At 28.9% G+C, this 19334-nt stretch overlaps 2 protein-coding genes across 2 annotated transcripts; one reads left to right on the top strand and one right to left on the bottom strand.

Annotated features, from left to right (window-relative positions):
• The first annotated feature begins 15658 nt into the window (after positions 1-15658).
• LOC119676758 lies at positions 15659-16744 on the top strand. The gene is made up of 2 exons (XM_038088015.1): positions 15659-16521; positions 16583-16744. Exons 1-2 carry the CDS (start codon positions 15907-15909, stop codon positions 16652-16654), a joined length of 687 nt encoding a protein of 228 aa, XP_037943943.1. The 5' UTR covers positions 15659-15906; the 3' UTR covers positions 16655-16744.
• Positions 16745-18283: 1539 nt separating this feature from the next.
• Positions 18284-19334, bottom strand: LOC119676757 (larval cuticle protein LCP-30). The gene is made up of 3 exons (XM_038088014.1): positions 19258-19334; positions 18677-19194; positions 18284-18550 (listed from the first exon to the last, which is right to left on the bottom strand). The coding sequence occupies exons 1-3, from the start codon at positions 19273-19275 to the stop codon at positions 18310-18312; spliced, it is 777 nt and encodes a 258-aa protein (XP_037943942.1). The 5' UTR covers positions 19276-19334; the 3' UTR covers positions 18284-18309.

Below are 19334 nucleotides of genomic sequence, written 5' to 3'. Positions count from 1 at the left end.
CATGCCACACCTGGGTAAAATTGAGGATTCAAATTAGTTATTATAACAGTTTTCACATAGTTTACTGCATTTAGTGGATATTCATAACGTTTATTTCAATTTATTTGTTTAATATATTTTTTTGCAGTTAAAGTTTTAAAATTATTTGAAATTTATTTTTTATTTATTTAAGATATTTAAATTATTTTTAACAAATACTTTAAATTTATTATCGTTATGTGGCTTAACAACGTAGATAGTTGGTAATTCCAACCATTTTGATTAAAGCCACGACTTATTTACATTCTGAAAGACAGCTCAATGTAAACCCCAATGATACCACACTGATTAAACTAGATAAGGATACGCCTACGTAGAACCAGGAAATCACTATATCAATATTTGTAATGTAATCTGTATTGATGTTAGTAAACACATATTTGAGGAAGAGTTGACAATTGATAGACAATTGATACCACACTGACTGAACTAGATAATGATACTTCTACGTAGGATCAGGAAATTACTATGTTGTGTCAATATCTGTAATGCCAATATTGGTATTAGTAAACACACATTTGAGGAAGCGTTGCTTCAGTGTACATATACATCTCTTTGTGAATACTCAAAAGTAATAGAATAAGTAAGTAATAGTTTCCTCATCTTTTTTTGACTCATGGCTGTGATATTAATCAATGGATGAAGTTCCTAATTAAACGGCATATCTACTTGTGAATCGCGAGTAAGGCTAAGTATTTGTTCAATCGTTTTCAGATTATAGACAGACCATAACAAAAAGCTGGTACTTTGATATTTTATTTATGTAGCCACTTTAACTGAGGCTAAAGTTATACTTATATCTAAAATAATTAAAGTGATAAAAGGCTACTTCATAACATAACAATTGCCAGAAATGTTGCAATTAAATTCTAATCTAAAGAAGAGACTCAATAGTACTTAAGTATGCATTTATCTTTTCCTTACAGATAAAAATATATTTCTTTAACTTGGTTTTACGAGTGTAGAAAATAAACAAATAACAACATAAGAGTTTTTATCATTTTTATATATTAAAACAATTTGATTAAATTTAAAAAAAATCTTGTTTAAAGAAGTATGAAGTAATTTAATTCGCTTTTTACCTGTTTATATTTGAAACAATAATTTATAACCAATATGAATTCAAGGAATTTTTAAAAAACATTTATTTAAATTAAAAAAAATATTCTATTCTTATTACTAAGCGGTTTTTTAATAAAAGCCTTGTTTAGACAATTTGGGCCTTTGTTAAAAAATCGTAAATTCTAGTAATCATGAGCTCAAATTTTATGACACTTTTTATATTTCACATAAAATTATTGCCTTCTTAACTTAGTCAAATATTTCTTATAGTTTATGGTTTTACATTTTTTATCATTCATACATATATTCATACATAAGATACAATTTTTGAGAATTTTTTTGTTTGTCTATTATCATTAATTCATATGATGTGTGAATTATATATGATTTTATATAAAGAGAGAAACATTATTTCTAAATTTTGATTAGCTGATAAGGTATAATATTTAATAGCAAGTATAAGTAAAAAAATTATTAAAAATTGTGTTATTCTATTAAGTGTCAAAAGAGGTCTTCAATGAATTTAAAAAAAAGTTTATTTTGTGTTTTATTATTTATGAGAGTAGAGATTTCTATTCCTCTTTTAGTGAGGTATTATGCACCATACATTTATTTTGAAAAACTGATTTTATACTCTGTATAGCAAAGTATAATGAAATAGATTGGTTTGTATTGTATAATTACATTTGATTGAGATCTTTGAATTGTATTGTGCCCTGAGGATACGAGATGCCCAGAACTGAGAACATTCATTATTAAAATCATATACTAAGGTACGGAGATACTTTTTAGACGATAATAGCTGTACTAAAAATATTAAAAATTTGACTATAGATTATTTCTTAGGTATGTGAAGCCAAACTTTGGTGAATTTGCAAAAATAGAGAAACGACAAATTAATGTGGAAATTAAGCACAACTATTAGAAAAAAAATTTTTTTCTAAATAAATAAAATTTGACAAGCTATATACACTTCAACATTATATGAAATGTCAGAAAAGTAGTTATGGTAATATAAGTTCCAAAGATGCTGTGTTGCACGAACGCACAAATGAGGTAACAATTACGAATGTAATGAATCAAAGCCGTTATCTGGTATTAAAAATTAGTTGACTACTATATTACTGAAACAATATCAAGTGTAATAATAATAATAATAATAATAATAATAATAATAATAATTTACAAGAGCATTTTCGCATGAAAAAGTTCTCACCAAGATAGGTGTCGCATTTCTTGTCATTGGACCGAAAACATATAGTCATGTAATTACTTTTAAGCAGAATTTTCAAATTTTTCAATACAATCCAAAAGAGCTTCTGAAACGATTTGTAAATATAGATAAGATTTGGATATTTTACTATCTTAAAAAAGAAAAAAATCAAAAGATTGGATTTTACATGATGAATATGTTCCAAGGAAGACGTAGATAATTTCGTATTATCCAAGATAATTGCGAAATAGTACTTTCGACTTTTTAAAACGAAAAGATTTTATTTTATCACGACAATGCAATGTTTATCGTATGTCACATGATAACGTGACTTCTTAGAAGCGATCAGATTGAGAGAGAACTACGCTTTAATTACGAAGACTAAAGAAAGAGCGCATGAAGCAGAGACGACTACAGTCAAAAGTTGCGTAAGTTCGAAACTCGGCAACGACTTTTTAGAACTAGTTAAGTTAGTAAGTAATATTCCTCTTATCATAGATTGATTTGCTATGATTTTTATTCAGTATTTTAGAAAGGAGAATTTGCAGATGTTTCTTTTTCATTATCATGATAACTTCTATCAAAACCATTGAGATATATAATAGAATATAATCACCATATATGTTTACTGTAAGATAAAGATGTTAGTTTTTTTTTTTGCTGATATAGGAAATCTTGTAGGATGATAAATGAATGACATTGGTATGTGTATGTTTACATATAAGGAAATGCACTTATTGCACCTTCAATTTGAAGAATTTTTGCATTTTTAAGGTATGTTCTCATTGAGCTTAAAATACATGCATATTAATTTTAAATGAATTCATTCTAATAATATGTACATTTTTTTGCATTGCACATGAATGACAATGAATTTTTAAATTTTTAAAAAAAAATAAAAAAATTTACTTAATTTGTGTTTAATTTTTTTTCTCGACTTGTAAATTATCAAAAATGCTTTTAGTACAAGTGATTCATGCCAAATGTTGTTTTGTTTATGAATTTAATTGCTACAATTTATTAAAAATTTATATTTTGACACTGATTAAATTTATTTAGTATTTTTTTTTTTTTTTTTGAAAAAGGTATGTGTGAAAGCCCACGCAGTTCTGCCAAAAATCAGAAATCAATATCTTCTGATACAATTTATCGATCGAAGAAGAACGAAACCGAAATTGAAATCGAAACCGAAACCGAAAGCGAACGACATGGTGTCAGTCATTCACCTCTTAGTCAAATGTACCAGAAATGTAATCCATTCCGTAAATCTGCCATATATTTTGGGTATGAACACAAATTCATATGGCACATAGCACATAAAGAGAATCAAACATTTAAGAAAAATAAAAAAAAATAAAATTAAAAAGAATTAAAAGAAAAAGAAATATGAATAACAAAAATCACAGCTTTTCAAAATGAAGGTCAATGTTAATATTGTTTTCATTCTGCGCACAAAGACGACATCGTCCCGCCGCTACGCCGGCGACGCATTGCAATGTGATGTTTTCTTGATACGTAATCGATTAAAAATAATCTTTGCATATTATTTTTTTTTTGTTTTATTTTATTTATTTGTGTTGTAAATATAATTTTTGTAATTCCTTCATATATATCAATTTAGTTTTTGTGTATTTTAACAATTAATTTGGAATGCGTGAAATATGCGACAACGTTTTCGCATGAATCACTCGCAACGCCTTGGCGACGGGTCTCCACATAGGACCGAACGACTCCGTTCCGCTTGCGCTGAAATGTGGCAACCGTGCAAGGCGTTACGTTGTCAACGTGTAAAGTTCAGCGTACGCTGCAGGAGACCTTTTTCGCTTACTTATCGTCGTACTATTCACGAGTAACAGGACCGGACCGCATTTTCAGGTAGTTTATGAACGCAATTAATTCGCAATAAAATTGCAGATTTGCGATTAAAAATATTTTATTTGGATTTTTTTATAAATTTTTTATTAACTTTTTTTTTGTTGAAACTTTTAACCGTTAAGGACACGCGTTGGTGCAGGTTAAGTATATTTCCTGTTTTTAAAGTTTAAATAAAACCAAAAACATGGATATTTTAAGCTAAAAATATGCATCTGATTTGGGTTTTACATTTGTTTCTTTTCAATAAAAATGGAAAATAATTAATCGAAATAAAATTTGAAAATTTATGAATTTGTTTTTGTGGAGGCAAATTGTAGGAATATGTACACTCACAAAAATATGCTCTAACGAATCACTAATTTAACTAGTAATCTAATTATTTGGTTAGAGAAATTTTTGCTCATGTGGTAAAGAATATATGAAAACCAACATGTGATATGGTTGCATCGAATGAGATTATTTTGACCTGAAATTTAGTTAAAATCAGGTTAAACCAACCAAATTATTTTTTTGAGTGTACAGCTGTTCTTAGTAAACAAGTAAATATGTACAGTCCTATATTGAAATAGAATGAAAAAAATTATTCCTGCAGGTGTTCTGCTTAATAAACTCCAAGCTCTTAAATTCTAAAAAGTATCGAAAAATTGAAGAGTTACAGAAGGAAATTTAAGGTTATGAAAGAAAGAAAATATTATTAATTTTTAAAGTAAATAATTCTTTATAAATTATAAGTTTATTGCAATTTTTAAAAAATATTGGAAAGCCATTTGATTTCAAGTTATGGACTCATGATTTCTTTTACTACTAATACTCTACTATTAACTAATATAAAATTATTATAATTACAACGAAGCAGAGCACTGCGATCATGGTGTTTTTTTTTTGACCTAGTAATCAATCCTAACTAAACAGAAAATACTTAGTCTCTGCAATGAAAGTCAAAATGTATACCATTTAGAATTTTCTAATAACAGAACGGGTTAGGAGTTTTGTTCTTTTCAGACTTGATTAATTTTGTTTTCAAGACAAGCTAAGTGCTAATTGGGTAGATCACCTGCTCTTAATATGCGACTGCTCATATATTGAGGTACAGGTAAATTTTTAATAATTAATGATAATGATTCATTAATTCATTCACTAAATAATGATTTAATGAAAATTTGATGATATATTTAAAGATCAATTTATATACCCATTTAATTTTACCTTATTTCAATAAGTTTTAATAAGTTAATAATAAGTTTTTAATAAGTTTTGTTTATAGTAATTTATATTGTTCTGAACTCTTAAGCAATTTCTGAATAAATATTTTATTAGGAAATTGTTTAATTACAATTAAATAATTAAAATTAAATTAGTTCTTATCGTAAAGTAAATGTTAATAAATAAATATATTTTACTTTAGTATTTACTGCAGTAGAGAGATGTTGACGTGCTGAACTTTATTGTAGAAAATGAAAAGGATCAAAAGCCTCTATATGGGACTTAAACTCTTTAATAATTTGGTGAAAGACATCAGCCATCGGTTTATATAAAATCAATGACGAAAGACTTATTCTGGTAATTATAGTAAAACCGAAGAGGTCGATTAATTGAAATATTTTAATTTTTTTAAGGTGTACATTTTGTAAACTTTTGTATACATTCGGAAAGTAGTAATCCCTTAACAAAAATGCCAAACGCAACACTGCCTCATTAAGTATCTTCGTACTGCAATCTATCCGTAACGTTTAGGCACATATTGTGAAAAAGATATATCTCAAGCTTATTTAAGATAAAAATTTAATGCTTTTTATGCGCTTTAAAATCGTTAAATTTTATGACTTTATCCAGATCTTTGGAGCAATGCTTCTGGTTAAGATTTCGTCATTTTTATGTTAACTCTTGGCACTTTTATTTTGTTGATTTATGGGCGGCTGTGTTAATTATTTTTAAATCTTTCAATTTTAAAAATTCAAAGTGTGATGCTATTTTATGTAGCTACTGGAATACATTGATTCCACTCTGATATAGTTTTATGCACTCAAAATGTGGCCTGCCTTTTAAGGTAAGTTTTAATTAATGCCAACATTATAATTCTAGGAAGAAGAAATGACCTTTAGAAGAATTTGGTTATATATACATGATTTTTAATTGTTTTTCTTATTAACTTTTTCAAAAAATTAGTTTTTTATATATACTATATATGTTAAGACAGAATATAAATTTTTCGAAGTTGTTTAATTTTAAATGTTTTTTTAAATATTATTAGAAGATCTTAACTTTAATCTACATATGCATTAAGCAATAAATTATTAACTTTCAACGAATTCTTAGTTCTTTTTCAATTACAAAAAATATGGGTTTGATGTCAAATTTAGATTCATTACTATCTCTTTATTTTTGACTTAATCTATTTGCATAAATATACCTATATCATATTTTAGGCTGTTGATCTTCTTAGTTATTAAAATAATATACCTATTTTTTTGTGCGAAGAAAAGGTTTTAAAATACATAACGCATCGTCACTATGTAGTCACAATAGTGGTATGTCCGATTTGCATAGACTAAAAACAAACCCCCTCGTGTGCCAGACTATTTCTAACTCAGAACATTTTCTTTAATAGCCTGCGTCCAGACTTTGCTTGGGTTTATTTGTTTACCTGTTCTTCGAAATTATTAATTTTAGAGATAACATTTTTTTCGTTTGAGTATGATCGGTCTATAGAGATCCCGTTTTCTGCAGAAAGCATCATCTTTGTTGTGATATTTTCGACATTTTTTTTTCACTATTGTTTCAATAATAAAATATGGTATGTATTTATATTTCAAATATTATTGCTATCAATTATCAAAATTTAATTTTTGTCGATTATATGGATTGATAGTTTGGTTTTCTTTGAGGTTTCTATCATGTCAAAGGAAGTATTGTAGTAAGTAGTTTATCCATAGGAAAAATTTATCTAATTGTCATATATAAATATATTATTTTTAATAAAATGTTTGCTTCTTTAGTATTTTTTATAAGTAAATAAATATAATAAATGAAAGTAATAATTTTTTTTTAATTTCTTTAAGTTATTTTGTAATATCTCATTTCAAGGAAATATTTTACATTTAATAAACTTATCGTATTGCTTTTCAATAAAAACTTATCATAACATTTGTAATGACAGCTTTTTTTCAATTTTTTCATAAAAACACAATTTATTTGAAGTTTATATTATTATTATTATAATAAATTTCGCTTTGGAGAATTTGGAAGATAAATTAACATCATTAATTATTTAATGGATTCATCGCTGGCAACATATTTATCAAAATATTTCCGGTAGCAATTATTAATTTCACCGCCAACAGCGCGATTTGTTAAAAATAATGGAAATAATTGCAAATAATGAAAACAAATTTAAACAATTTCAGATTTAAATCAAAAGAAATTTAATTAAATTGAACGGAACAAAATGAATTGTGTTTTGATAAATGAAGGAAGATTTTGATACACATCAAATCAATTTATCAAAATGACAATACCTCAAGCGTATGATTTTTAGTAATTTTAATAAAAATAATAATAATCAATGAATTTTGGATCTCGATTCTATATGGCGATTCTATAACAATTATTATTCACAATGGAAAGTCCATGGCAAGAAGGATTTTTTAAAAATAGATGAAAGTCTTTTTGTTATCTATTGGAAATGATATGCATTCGTAAGATAGTAAATTTGTAAAAGGAAATTTGATGGAATTTCGATGAATGTAAAATAATGTGCCTGGAATGATAATATATATATTAGTAGATATATATATATTAGTATCGATATAATTATGAAACCACTAAAGAAAGTTTTTCGCAAAAAATTCGTACAATTGTAATTGTTGAACCAAGATGTTCCTGGTATATATAATGACGCTAAAAATGATTGCAGGACATAAATGTTGGGAAACATATTAACTAATTTAGATCGATGAGAACGTTAGAATCTATTAAAATTGTGTGTCAATTCATCAAAGATCAGACAAAATTATTATTAGAATTCATGAAAACTTAATTGATCACCTTAAAAACGTCAATATATTGTTTTAACAATAAACCGGAACTTTAAGTAATTTATTAGAAAATAGATGCGATGTCAAGGCCAATGAGGCTCCGTATTTAAGCTTTTCTCAACACTATTAAAATAAGGAGCAGTGACTAATTCATAAAATTTGGTATTTCACTCAGTAGAAATCTTTTTAAATTCGAGAAAATATTAGGTTAGGTTAGAATACTGGTGCCGTCCGAAGAAACACTTAGACCATGAGGACCATTGTCATACCCTTAAGAATTTGACACCTGTCGCTATAACCATTTACTACTGGCCACAAACCCATTGACACGAGCTAGGGAAATAATATTTAACTCTCTTTAATGAATTGAAAAAGTGCAACCCTAAGTAGGAGAGTCTATGTCTTGCAAAAGCAGGACACTGTAACAGAAGGTGTATTGGTGATTCCACTTCGTCATCCTCCAAGCAATGTCTCCAGTGTAAGGAGGTCCTGATATTGAGCCGCACAACATGTCCTCCCAACAGGCAGTGTCGGGATAGGTTGATTAGTTCCCCTGATCTTTTCTTACTAATTTCTGGCCAAGATTCGTTAGTTTTAATGTAGTTGGTCACTGTTGACCATCTTATCCTAAACAGTCGGTGTAATCATAGTTTTATTCGATACCGACAGGCAGCAAGTGGTATACCAACACTTTCTTTTTCCAGAAGAATTTGTGCGGTCTTGGCAGATGCACTGCTAGTTCATCTGCCATATAGTTGCCTTGGATGTTCCTGTGTCAAGGGACTGAAATAATCCGTATCCGAAAATATTCAGCCATCACCGTGAGTGATGTAAGTCAATTCAGTACTAAGTTCGAGTTAATGGTCGATGAGTTTAAAGATTTTATAGTTATAATATTTATCTTGTATAAAAAGGTTGTATAGCTTTTTACTATTGTCAAACCTAATCAGCATATTTTTCATGGATTTTGTATTAAATATAATATTTATTGTTATAGATTTCTGGGCTTGATTGCGATGGTGTAGACGTATTATTGCACTGATGAGATCAATGAATAAAGTTTTATTTTGATTTGATTTAATGTGCTTAAATTCCTAAAAATATTCTTTATGAAATATTTAAAAAAAAATATTCCTTTTTAAATAAAAATGTTTATTTTTACGTTTCTTGGCTGTAAAGCAATAAAATCATCTTTAGACGCGCCTGGCGCCAGATGTGTGCCGATATATGAAAATTAATTATTTGTGGTTAAATATAATAAATGCAAATCAAATTTAACGCTCAACACAATACTGTAGCTAAATAAAATTATTTATAATAAAAACATTAAAATACAAAATAATTTATAAACGCTTTCGAAAAATATTCCTAAAACAAGTTAGTTAACTAAGTTCAAAGATTTATTCTGATTTTAGCAGAGGAGAATAGCAGGTGAATCATAAAACTTGTCGTATAGGTGAGATATTTTTTTTTAACTATACGAGCCTGTATTAATATAGAAATATTGATACTTATATATTTTTTGTGATACTGTTTAAGAATTTTGACCTAGTGCGCTATTAGTGCTTTTAGTGTTGTTGAATGATAGTTATGTTATTGTGGGCGAGTTTCCATTTTTGACAACAAATCAATTAACCAATACTATGTAGTTCATTAGTGCAGTAGAGAAAACTGTATATATATATAAAGGAAAAAAAAAACACTTAAGAAAATTAAAAATTATGATAATTTTAAAGCAGAAAACAAAAATGATTATTTTTGATATAAGGTATGAATATCTCAATCAATACATAGCAGATTTAGTTAGATCACATGCCAAGACAATAAACAATCTTACAAAGAACCCAAATGCTTCTACAAGATACAAACACACAGATAGAATGAGCGAGTTATTCTAATCGCTTTCCAATGCTGATTAATTATTTTGAAATACAGATTGAGCGACGTATAGACCATAAGTTTCTTCGGTCTGCATCCTTGTTGTCTACTGAGCCTATACAAGCACTTTCTGGCAATGGTAATTCTTCAGTTGATCTCCACGCTGATATTTTTGTTAATCGTTACAGTGAGGTATTGATAGATAAAATGTTTGACAGCATCAAAAATATAGTCGCCAGCCACCAGAAATGTGTGTCGTCAATAACCGACACAGCACTGCGCATAATCACTTCCTTGATGAAATTCAAGAAATTACACGACAAAGATTATTTTGTATGTAACCTATCAAGATATCAAAAGATTTGGAGAGATTGAATCACTCCTTGACGAACCAAAGTGTATTGCTGAACGTCATTGTGCGGAGTCGTGTTAGCTTTACAGATATACCCAGCTCAGACATTGCGTCATAAACTTATTTCCTTATAGGGATATCTTAAGCTGTTTCATAATTAATAAAAAAAAATTGTGTATCGAAATGATGTTTGTAGGCTTTTTTCAGCATTTGGTGTAGTGTAAAAATATAGTTTATAGTGGAGCGCGACCAGGTCAAAAGCTGCACTAATAAGGCGCAATGAGTGATTTGGCATGTGACTTTAATTTTTCACATAGGACAATTGAAAGGAACTTGTACGTGGCAAGTACTATCCCACGATAATTAGTGAAAATCACCTTTATTCAGAACAGCATAGGGGGTATTGAGATTCTAGTCTTTGGATATAAGTTCCTATAACTATGTTATGCAAATGAGCTGATGATGCATGCTTTTTATCAACATATTGCGGTCGGGTTTAACCAATTCTACAAGCAACATCAATTTTTTGATTAAGGACTCCATGTGCATTTTTCCAAAGTCGGCATTGTTGTTATCATCGCCAGATAGTAAGTAGTTTCCTTCATATTATCAGTATAGCTATAGTATGTAGCATAGTAAAAAAGTTGCGTGGAATTTTGACATAAGCCAACATTTTTAAATTAATTTAAGATTTCTGAGAATTCGGTTTCTTCCAGTTACTATATAGTATGAAATCCGTATACATACAGTAGCAAAATGTTGTCTTATATTCTTTTTTACTATTTAAATATATTTTTTTGGCTTAGTCTGTTTAATTTTATTTTCTTATTTAATGTAGGATTTAATTAAAATCAGGTGGGAAAAAAACATATGAAATTCCATTTAATCCTTCTTGGAATTTTTATTTCATGCTTCGGCTTTAGTTTTATTACCCGAGTAAAGTCAATTCACATTTTAATATTACAACCTCAATATTTCCTAGTTTTGTCACAGTAAAAATCAATTTCAATGATAAAAATATTGATTGACTCAGTGACTTGATTTAGCGAAATTCATGAAGAACCTTGAACTCACAGTTGAACGTAAATTCCCACAAAATTGTGAAAAATTCGAAATTCAAATTCGGTTTCGGTTTCAGTTTCGATTTCGAAAACTGTTGAGTTTCAGTAGTCAAATGCATTGGAAAGTGCATTGAACTGTTATACTTCACCGAAATTTGATCGCTAAGGAAGCGAGCTTTATTGGTTTTATTTATTGTGTCGTATCACTCTTGATTTTGTGTGATACCAAAAGCAAAATATATAAGGGGCAATATTAGTTAAAATTTATGAAGCTAAGGCGTTCAATAAAACTTTCCAAAATTGCTGTAATTCGATACGAACAGACAAGCAAAGTGCAGGTAAGTAAATTGTATTTTGTGTTCACATTAATTTTAAATATAAAACATATATTAAAATTTGACAAAAATATATTTTATAAAGTGTGAAGTGCAAAGAAGAAGACTGCCATCAACTGGCCATTTACACTCCATTTATTACTGATCGGAGACCGGTAAATGGTTACAATTTTGAACTGAATAGAGGCAGCGGCCGGTACGTTCAACTCGTTATTTTTTATTATATCTGAAAAATTCTGGGACTATAAAATGTTTTACAAATTAATATATGATATATGCAATTTCGTTGCCAGTTTAATTAGTTGCAATTGTTATCAGTGATTTATATCAGTAATTTGAAAGCAGTGCCATTCCATTTCAGAGTAATATATTTCATATATTAATTTTTTATGTGTGACTAATTAAGGCGTTCTAAATTTATGTGCCTACTTCTCTGACAATTGATTAATGAAATGAGCTAAAAAAACAATTTGTAAATTAATTTTTTTCTAAAATATATACAACTTCTGGAATTCAAATTTTTCAATTAAAATTTATGACCCTTATGGATATTAAAATTTATTGAGGCTTTAATGTAAACTCTGGATTTGAATTAAAGTGATATATTGTCTACTACACAATATGTAAATATCGTTCAACATATAATATGTAATAATTGATACATGTCATATGTAACTACAACAGTTAAGGGACTTAAACGGTTTTATTATACTCTCTTTAACAGATTATCTCTATTGAGTGGTCACCCAATTTTTACAGACAATTTTTGAAAGTTATTTATTATTATAAATTATTATTATTTTATTTTGTTACTTCATTATTTGGAATAAAGTTGCAGTTTATTTGACGAAATACTCATCTTGAGCAAACATAGATTGACAAGGAGTGAGATAAGGAGTTTTTGCTTTAGTATGAAATTATTGAGGAAACTGCTTAACACTTAACCCCGCACAATTTTTTGTAGCTCTTACCCAAATGCCCTTAAAGCCTCTATTAGGAAAGTTTAATCAGGTTAACTCTTACGGCTATCACTATGGCAGCCACTCTTGTGATTTTTATTCTACTTTGGGAATTAATTCGAAACCAAGATATCCATTTTAAAAAATTTTTGAAACAGCTGCTATATTATTCATTATTGGTAAAAGAAACAGTGTTACACCACAATCCATGAGATCAATTATGCAATAGGCAATTATTAAAGCATAATACATATCATAGGACGTGGTGTTACATTATCCTTTTTAACATTAAATTGGCTTTGTTATAAATTATACCCTAAATGCACGACAATAATAATAATTATCAATTATGGTTAATTGATATTTATTAATTATTGAAAAGTTCTCTTTTGAGAGTTCTACAAAATGAATATCTATTAATAAGTGTTCGTCTTTGAATTAATGCTCTCTTAGCCATTATAATTAATTTTTTTTATCACTAATGCGAATATTGCTCAATTTTCTATAATTATTTTTTGCATGTTTAGTGATGTTAGCTAGCACTTTTGCTCGTTTTTGGTGATATTGTGTTTGTGTTCGTATTTGCTATTAATTTTTTTAATTTTTGGTATTGTTAGTCATTTTAAGTTATTTGTTGATAGTCAAGGGATTTTACTGCAACGTCGAGATTTGTTTCAAAAATTAAATTTGTAATTTTCGAATATATTGTTTATATTAATTATATATGATAATTAATTTTATTATGAAAATATAAAATTTCTTTGTGAAACTAATTTTATTATTCTGATATTTTTTATATGTGTATGAATTTGTAATATTGCAGCAGTCGGTCAATGCACAGCACTTTCAATAAAAATTTCAATAATAAATTCAAAATTCATTAAATTTTAAAATTATTACAAAAGTATTAAACAACAATTATTCAATAAAAATCAGCCTACATTGTGTAAGTCAAAAATGTGTTATTAAGCGAAAATAATTGCTTAATATATGTCAACAATATTTAAATAAGAAATAAAAATATAAAATATTTCTCAAAATTATTATACTTCAAATTTATTAATGAGTTCAAATACTCTGGCATTATAAAATTTCAATTTATTAGCCAAAGATTCTGTGCCCCACCCACTTCAGTACTAAATTTCAACAATTAAATTTTACTGAGTCTTACTGAATGACCTTCCATATGAACGATAAATTTTTGAACTAAATTTCACTGTTTTTTCCTAAATATAATTTTAATTATATTTTTTATTCTGAACTGATTAAATTAAATAGAAATTCTCAACAGTAATAAAAATTATTAGTCATATATTAGCTTTTAATTAAAATTACTAATTTAATTTATTACTCGTTGACGTGTTTAGTACGCAGAGGCATAAATAAATTTTGCTAGTTAAGTAATTTCGCCATATCCAGCTCCGTCTTCTTTTTCTTCTTCTACATCGTGATTATCTAACACACTTGCTATTCATTTCTAACAGTGTTGAAAAACGAATTATTGTATATAATATTATTGAAGCAACTACTGTAATAGAATTTTCAATATAACCCTTGATTTCAACATGAGGTGGGTACAGATATGGTGCTATATCATTAAGCTATATCATTATAAGGTAACTATTGCAATGATTATAATATTTGTTATGTAGCAAAGTTAAATAAGTGTCATTAGCTAGTTCTCAATCTCAGATAAACGAATCTGTAAACTTTTAAAATAAAGATCGTATGGAATTACACGATACCATTACAAAAGTGATATATGAAGGTCCATGTTCTACATTCTATTGTACTTCAATCATACGACCATATTCCAATTTTTAAATTTTGAAACAATTTCATAAAAAAACACTCATTCTTCATTTCAACTTTTAATACGATAATTGTATTTCAGTGTTTCGTTTAAAGTTAATAACCCATTCAGTAATTTTGCTTTAACAATTAAAAACAAACCTTCGGAAGATCTATGGTCCCTTACGCGTCAGTTTCGAATTAGATGGAACGTTGAACTCTATGAGCTATTCGTGACATTGACATAATTAAGCGCATACAAATTCAGCGTCTGTGCTGGCTTGGACATATTGTGCGAATGGGAGAAAAGCGACAGCAAGGCACTGATCGGGCTGGCTGGCTGAGGCTATCGAATGTGGCCAAGGACGACTCACGTCTGCAAAAGCGAAGATTACTAATTTCTAAAATTTTTTTCAGAATTTTTGATTCTTATTTGTCAATTACGTTAACTTTTTTGTTTATCATTTTATGGCCACAACATGCAAAACACAGTTTATTAGCATCAAACGAAATTTAAAAGTAGTGAAAGTGACAGCTAACAGCATCAAAAACGAGTAATACAATACGAACATATATTTCATTATGCATAAAAATTCCGAAGGAAACCCTTGATATAAATTCTTTTAATGGCAAATAATAGCAGAAGTACTGAAGGTTGCTTACCATCTATATATGTATAAAATTATATCTTGTTTATTTATTAGTTTTTATATTAATTATATTAATTATGGCTTTCCAATTAAAAAATAAACCGAAATGGATCGACTTAGTCAAAACAATTTCTAAATTTACTTTGAAAATACAAGAAATATTGAAATGTTATCATATTTTTAAGTTGAAAATTTTACATAACTGGGTTATAAATTTCTCTAGTGTTTAGTAAGAATGTTTCTTAAGAAGAGCAATCTTCTAACTGCATAATGATTCATTAAAAGTTTTTTCCACTTCAGTAAATATTATTCATTCTTCCACATATAATCGTTTATTGTAATGTTCTACCTCATGCCAATATTATTAAACTCTGTCAATTGAAGATCCATAACTCATACTAGAAAATTTGAAATATTTAATATTGAATTCTACAACTTAATCAAGTTAGTCGTAGCCAAGCTTCCCAATAAAGTTGCTAATATATTTGCATAACTGATTACGAGGTTACCACAAACTGACGCACATTACTTCTAATTATAAACAGGCTCTGACTTCGTGTCGAGTATCAATTGCAAAATAGATTCTGAACGGTCAAAGTGTCAGTTTTTTCTAATCAACGCTTCAATCGGGTGTAGGTGTCGGTACACAGCGCAGCAATGTACGCAAAATTGTTAGTAAAATTCATACTGCCATTAATGTTACTTTTAATTGCTTTATTGCGAGTTTCCTTTACATATGCACAAGTGCCTGAAGGATATGTAAAGAGAATACACCGCAATGGGCGATACACGCCGGAAGACATTGACAATACTCAGGGCAAATACAAGCCTGACTTTAGAGGCAAATATCATCATATACACATACCTTACAATGGTGGTTACGGCGATCGTGGACTAAAATACGTTCATGCTGACGGTTACGACCTAAGTGAGAATCCCTCTGGTTTAGTACTTGGTCCAAACGATCATTTACGTTTTTCAATTGATTTTAATTACAACGGTACTGGCTGGCAAGTGATTGAATTTGAATGGGTGCGTGATGGTGATGAAGACGTGAACTATAATTACTTGAGTGAGAATCAGTTGTGGTCAGTTAATGAAGGTAAGGGACAGTATGGAAGTGATAACGATCCCAGTTCACAGGACAAGAAGTCTAAAGTTCTCGATAGAGTATTACAAGATGCAAATGCAAAACTACAAGTTAATGGAGAGTTTGATAAAAATATATATAATGTGACTTACTTAGATGAGAATGGGCAGGAGTTGGAGAATGTAAGTTTTAAAATTAAATAAAAATCTGCATGAAATTATATTATTTTTATTGAAATTTTAGGTAACCGAAGTAAAGTTTGCAATAAAGGATGTTTTGGATTACATACAAACCTACATACTTCCATCGTTGTAGTGATAACTGAGTGCTAGTGCGTACATATTTCAATATATTTAATTATAAAAACTTAAAATTAATTTAACTGATAAAATAATATGGAAATTTGATAAAAAATTGAAATAATTTTATAAAGATAAGTTCAAAAGTTAACATTAAAAATTTGATTAATAACTGTAAAATTTTGCTTTGTTAATTTTTATCAGTAGCTACATTTAGTGACATGTAAAGATTAATTGTCCAAAAATAGCTGTATATAAAAGAACACAGATTGAAACTCTCCTTTAATTATACCTGTAGCAGTTGTGGGAAAGAAATGTGCCTCACATTTGCTTTGTCTTTGCCCAATTCATTCACGGCGCCAACTCAACACTTTAGAGGTCGTTTCTCTGAGGATCTTGTTCAATTTTAAAACTCCCACTAAACTCCCACTAAGCATTTTAAGCTTCGTCAAAGGTTCCAAGTGGTTTTAAACCCTGAGTTTCTTCATTATAAGATAGCACAAAAGGTCAATAGGCCTAAGTGGATCCTCTTTGGAACGCCAGTATGACTTAACCTAACCTACCCTAAAATAAAACATTTGTAACACTTTATAGTTATTAATCTTGTAAGTGTAATAAGATTATAAATGTGCACTCTAAATTAAAAACATATAAATAAGTAAAGCGTCTTTATATCTCAAATATATTGGGTTTCCTGAAACACTTTCATAGCATCACACGGGAACCTTTCAAAAACAAGAGTACAAGTATCCCTCCGAAATTAGTAAATTTGGTAACATGATTTTATTTGTACGCACATGTTTTAATGGTGATCCACTAATACAAAAATTGTAATATAATACCTTGATTATAATATTATTATTATAATAATCTCTTGGATTGCGGAAATGACATCTATTTGATTTCTAACATCATAGCTAATTCGTTTCTAATTAGGGGTTCAGTCTTTGATCTCTCTGAATTCCACCACTTAGATAATGGTGACGGTAGAAAATTTTATTTACAAAACATAAAAGAAACATCTCATTCAATACTACCTAACTCCGACTTATGATTCCCAACTATGGAACTACCAAACAACAAAAGATATAATGATCCAGTGTTTTAGCCAAATTCTTCGTAGATTTGCATAAGATAACACCAAAAAATTTAAGATCATGGTTCCAAAGGTAGCAAAACACTACTGCTATGTTTTGTGGTACGAGTACCATCCTATGCTCACTTTAAAACATACACTGCCTTAGGACGTAATTAGTTTTTAAAAGCGGTAAGCTTTATTTGCGTCATGGATTTTAGGTACATATACTAAAAATATTGGTAGAAAAAACAGAAAAGAAAGCAGTGATCGAAATTGCGGTGTTTCTTTTTATTTGGGTTTATAGGTTTCTTAAGACGACCCTATTAATCATAATCTGTCATAACTTTTTTTGCAGCATTAGTTGACAGCATATATTTTGCTTTCTAGTATTTATTTAATTGTTGGTTAAAAGTAAATTTTTACTTGATTATTTATATGAAAATAAAATAATACTTTTGTAAAAGCCAAAATAAATTAAATTTATTGTAAAATTACAGACACATGAATTTTTTAATAATGAAAAAATAAAATTTAAAAATCGAAAATGAATTTTTTTAAATTTGCAAACAATGCATCTGCTGCTTTCTTTGATTTTAAAGTGCTCCTTTAGCTGCTAAGTAAGCCAACAATTTGGCCACATGTGGCGGTTGTGCAGGTATATGTGCACCTGTAGGCCTGAAGCCATTCTCATCGGCGACATAATCTACACGATAGAGCAAACCATCATCTCCAGTGTATTCGTAGAAGCCAGTACTACGCAAGCCTTCCTCTTCAGCGTTTATTTTTTCAACTCGACCACTTTCTTCAGCTAAGATACCGTTTTCAGTTTCGTAACTGAAATAAATATTGCTTACTTTTAGGCTTAAAATTTTTAAAAGAAAAGCTTCTAATCAAAGCTTTTTTTAAATAAAATTTAAACAACTTGGCAAAATCTGTTAACATAACTGTTAATCAACTTACAGATAGTGGTAACCGTCTTGATTCACAGTATCTTCTTGACGTATTATTCTCCAACCACCACCACCTGCTCCTGTACCTTTTCCTTGAGATAATTGCAAGTTTTGTGGAGCAGCTGTTAAGCCAGAACCTAAAGCAAGATTTCGTGAAGGTGGGCTTACTGTACTACCAATACGACTACCAATACTGCTTCCAACTCCTGCACCAATTCTTCCACCACCACCACCACCTCCACTACCACCTGCACCAGAACCAATACGATCAATGAATGGTTGATATTTTACATCTTGATGTATATATCTGCCTTCATTTAAACCACGGTTATCAGCACGATATGTACCATCATTATCTGGGCGATATCTTCCATCATTACCGCCACGATATCTGCCATCATTACCTGCCCGATACTGTCCTTGAAATAGATTTAGTGGCCTGACTGTGGTAAAACGATTAAATGGACGATAGCGTCCATCGTTCTGAGCGTTGACGAACACAACCGCAAGGAGTGACAGCAATATAAACTATAAAGTTAAAATTGGTTTTTTATTTTCACTTAATTAATTTATCCGTTTCACATTAATTACCGTTTGGTGCGCCCACATTGCGTACTTGAAATATAACAAAATTATGAAATGAATCTGCAATATTCAGTGCTTTTTAT

This window comes from Teleopsis dalmanni, chromosome 2 (genome assembly GCF_002237135.1).
Source record: "Teleopsis dalmanni isolate 2A chromosome 2, ASM223713v2, whole genome shotgun sequence".
Taxonomy (NCBI): Eukaryota; Metazoa; Arthropoda; class Insecta; order Diptera; family Diopsidae; genus Teleopsis; species Teleopsis dalmanni.
The sequence above is the reverse complement of the archived record's forward strand: the minus strand, read 5'-3'. Positions and strand labels throughout refer to the sequence as shown.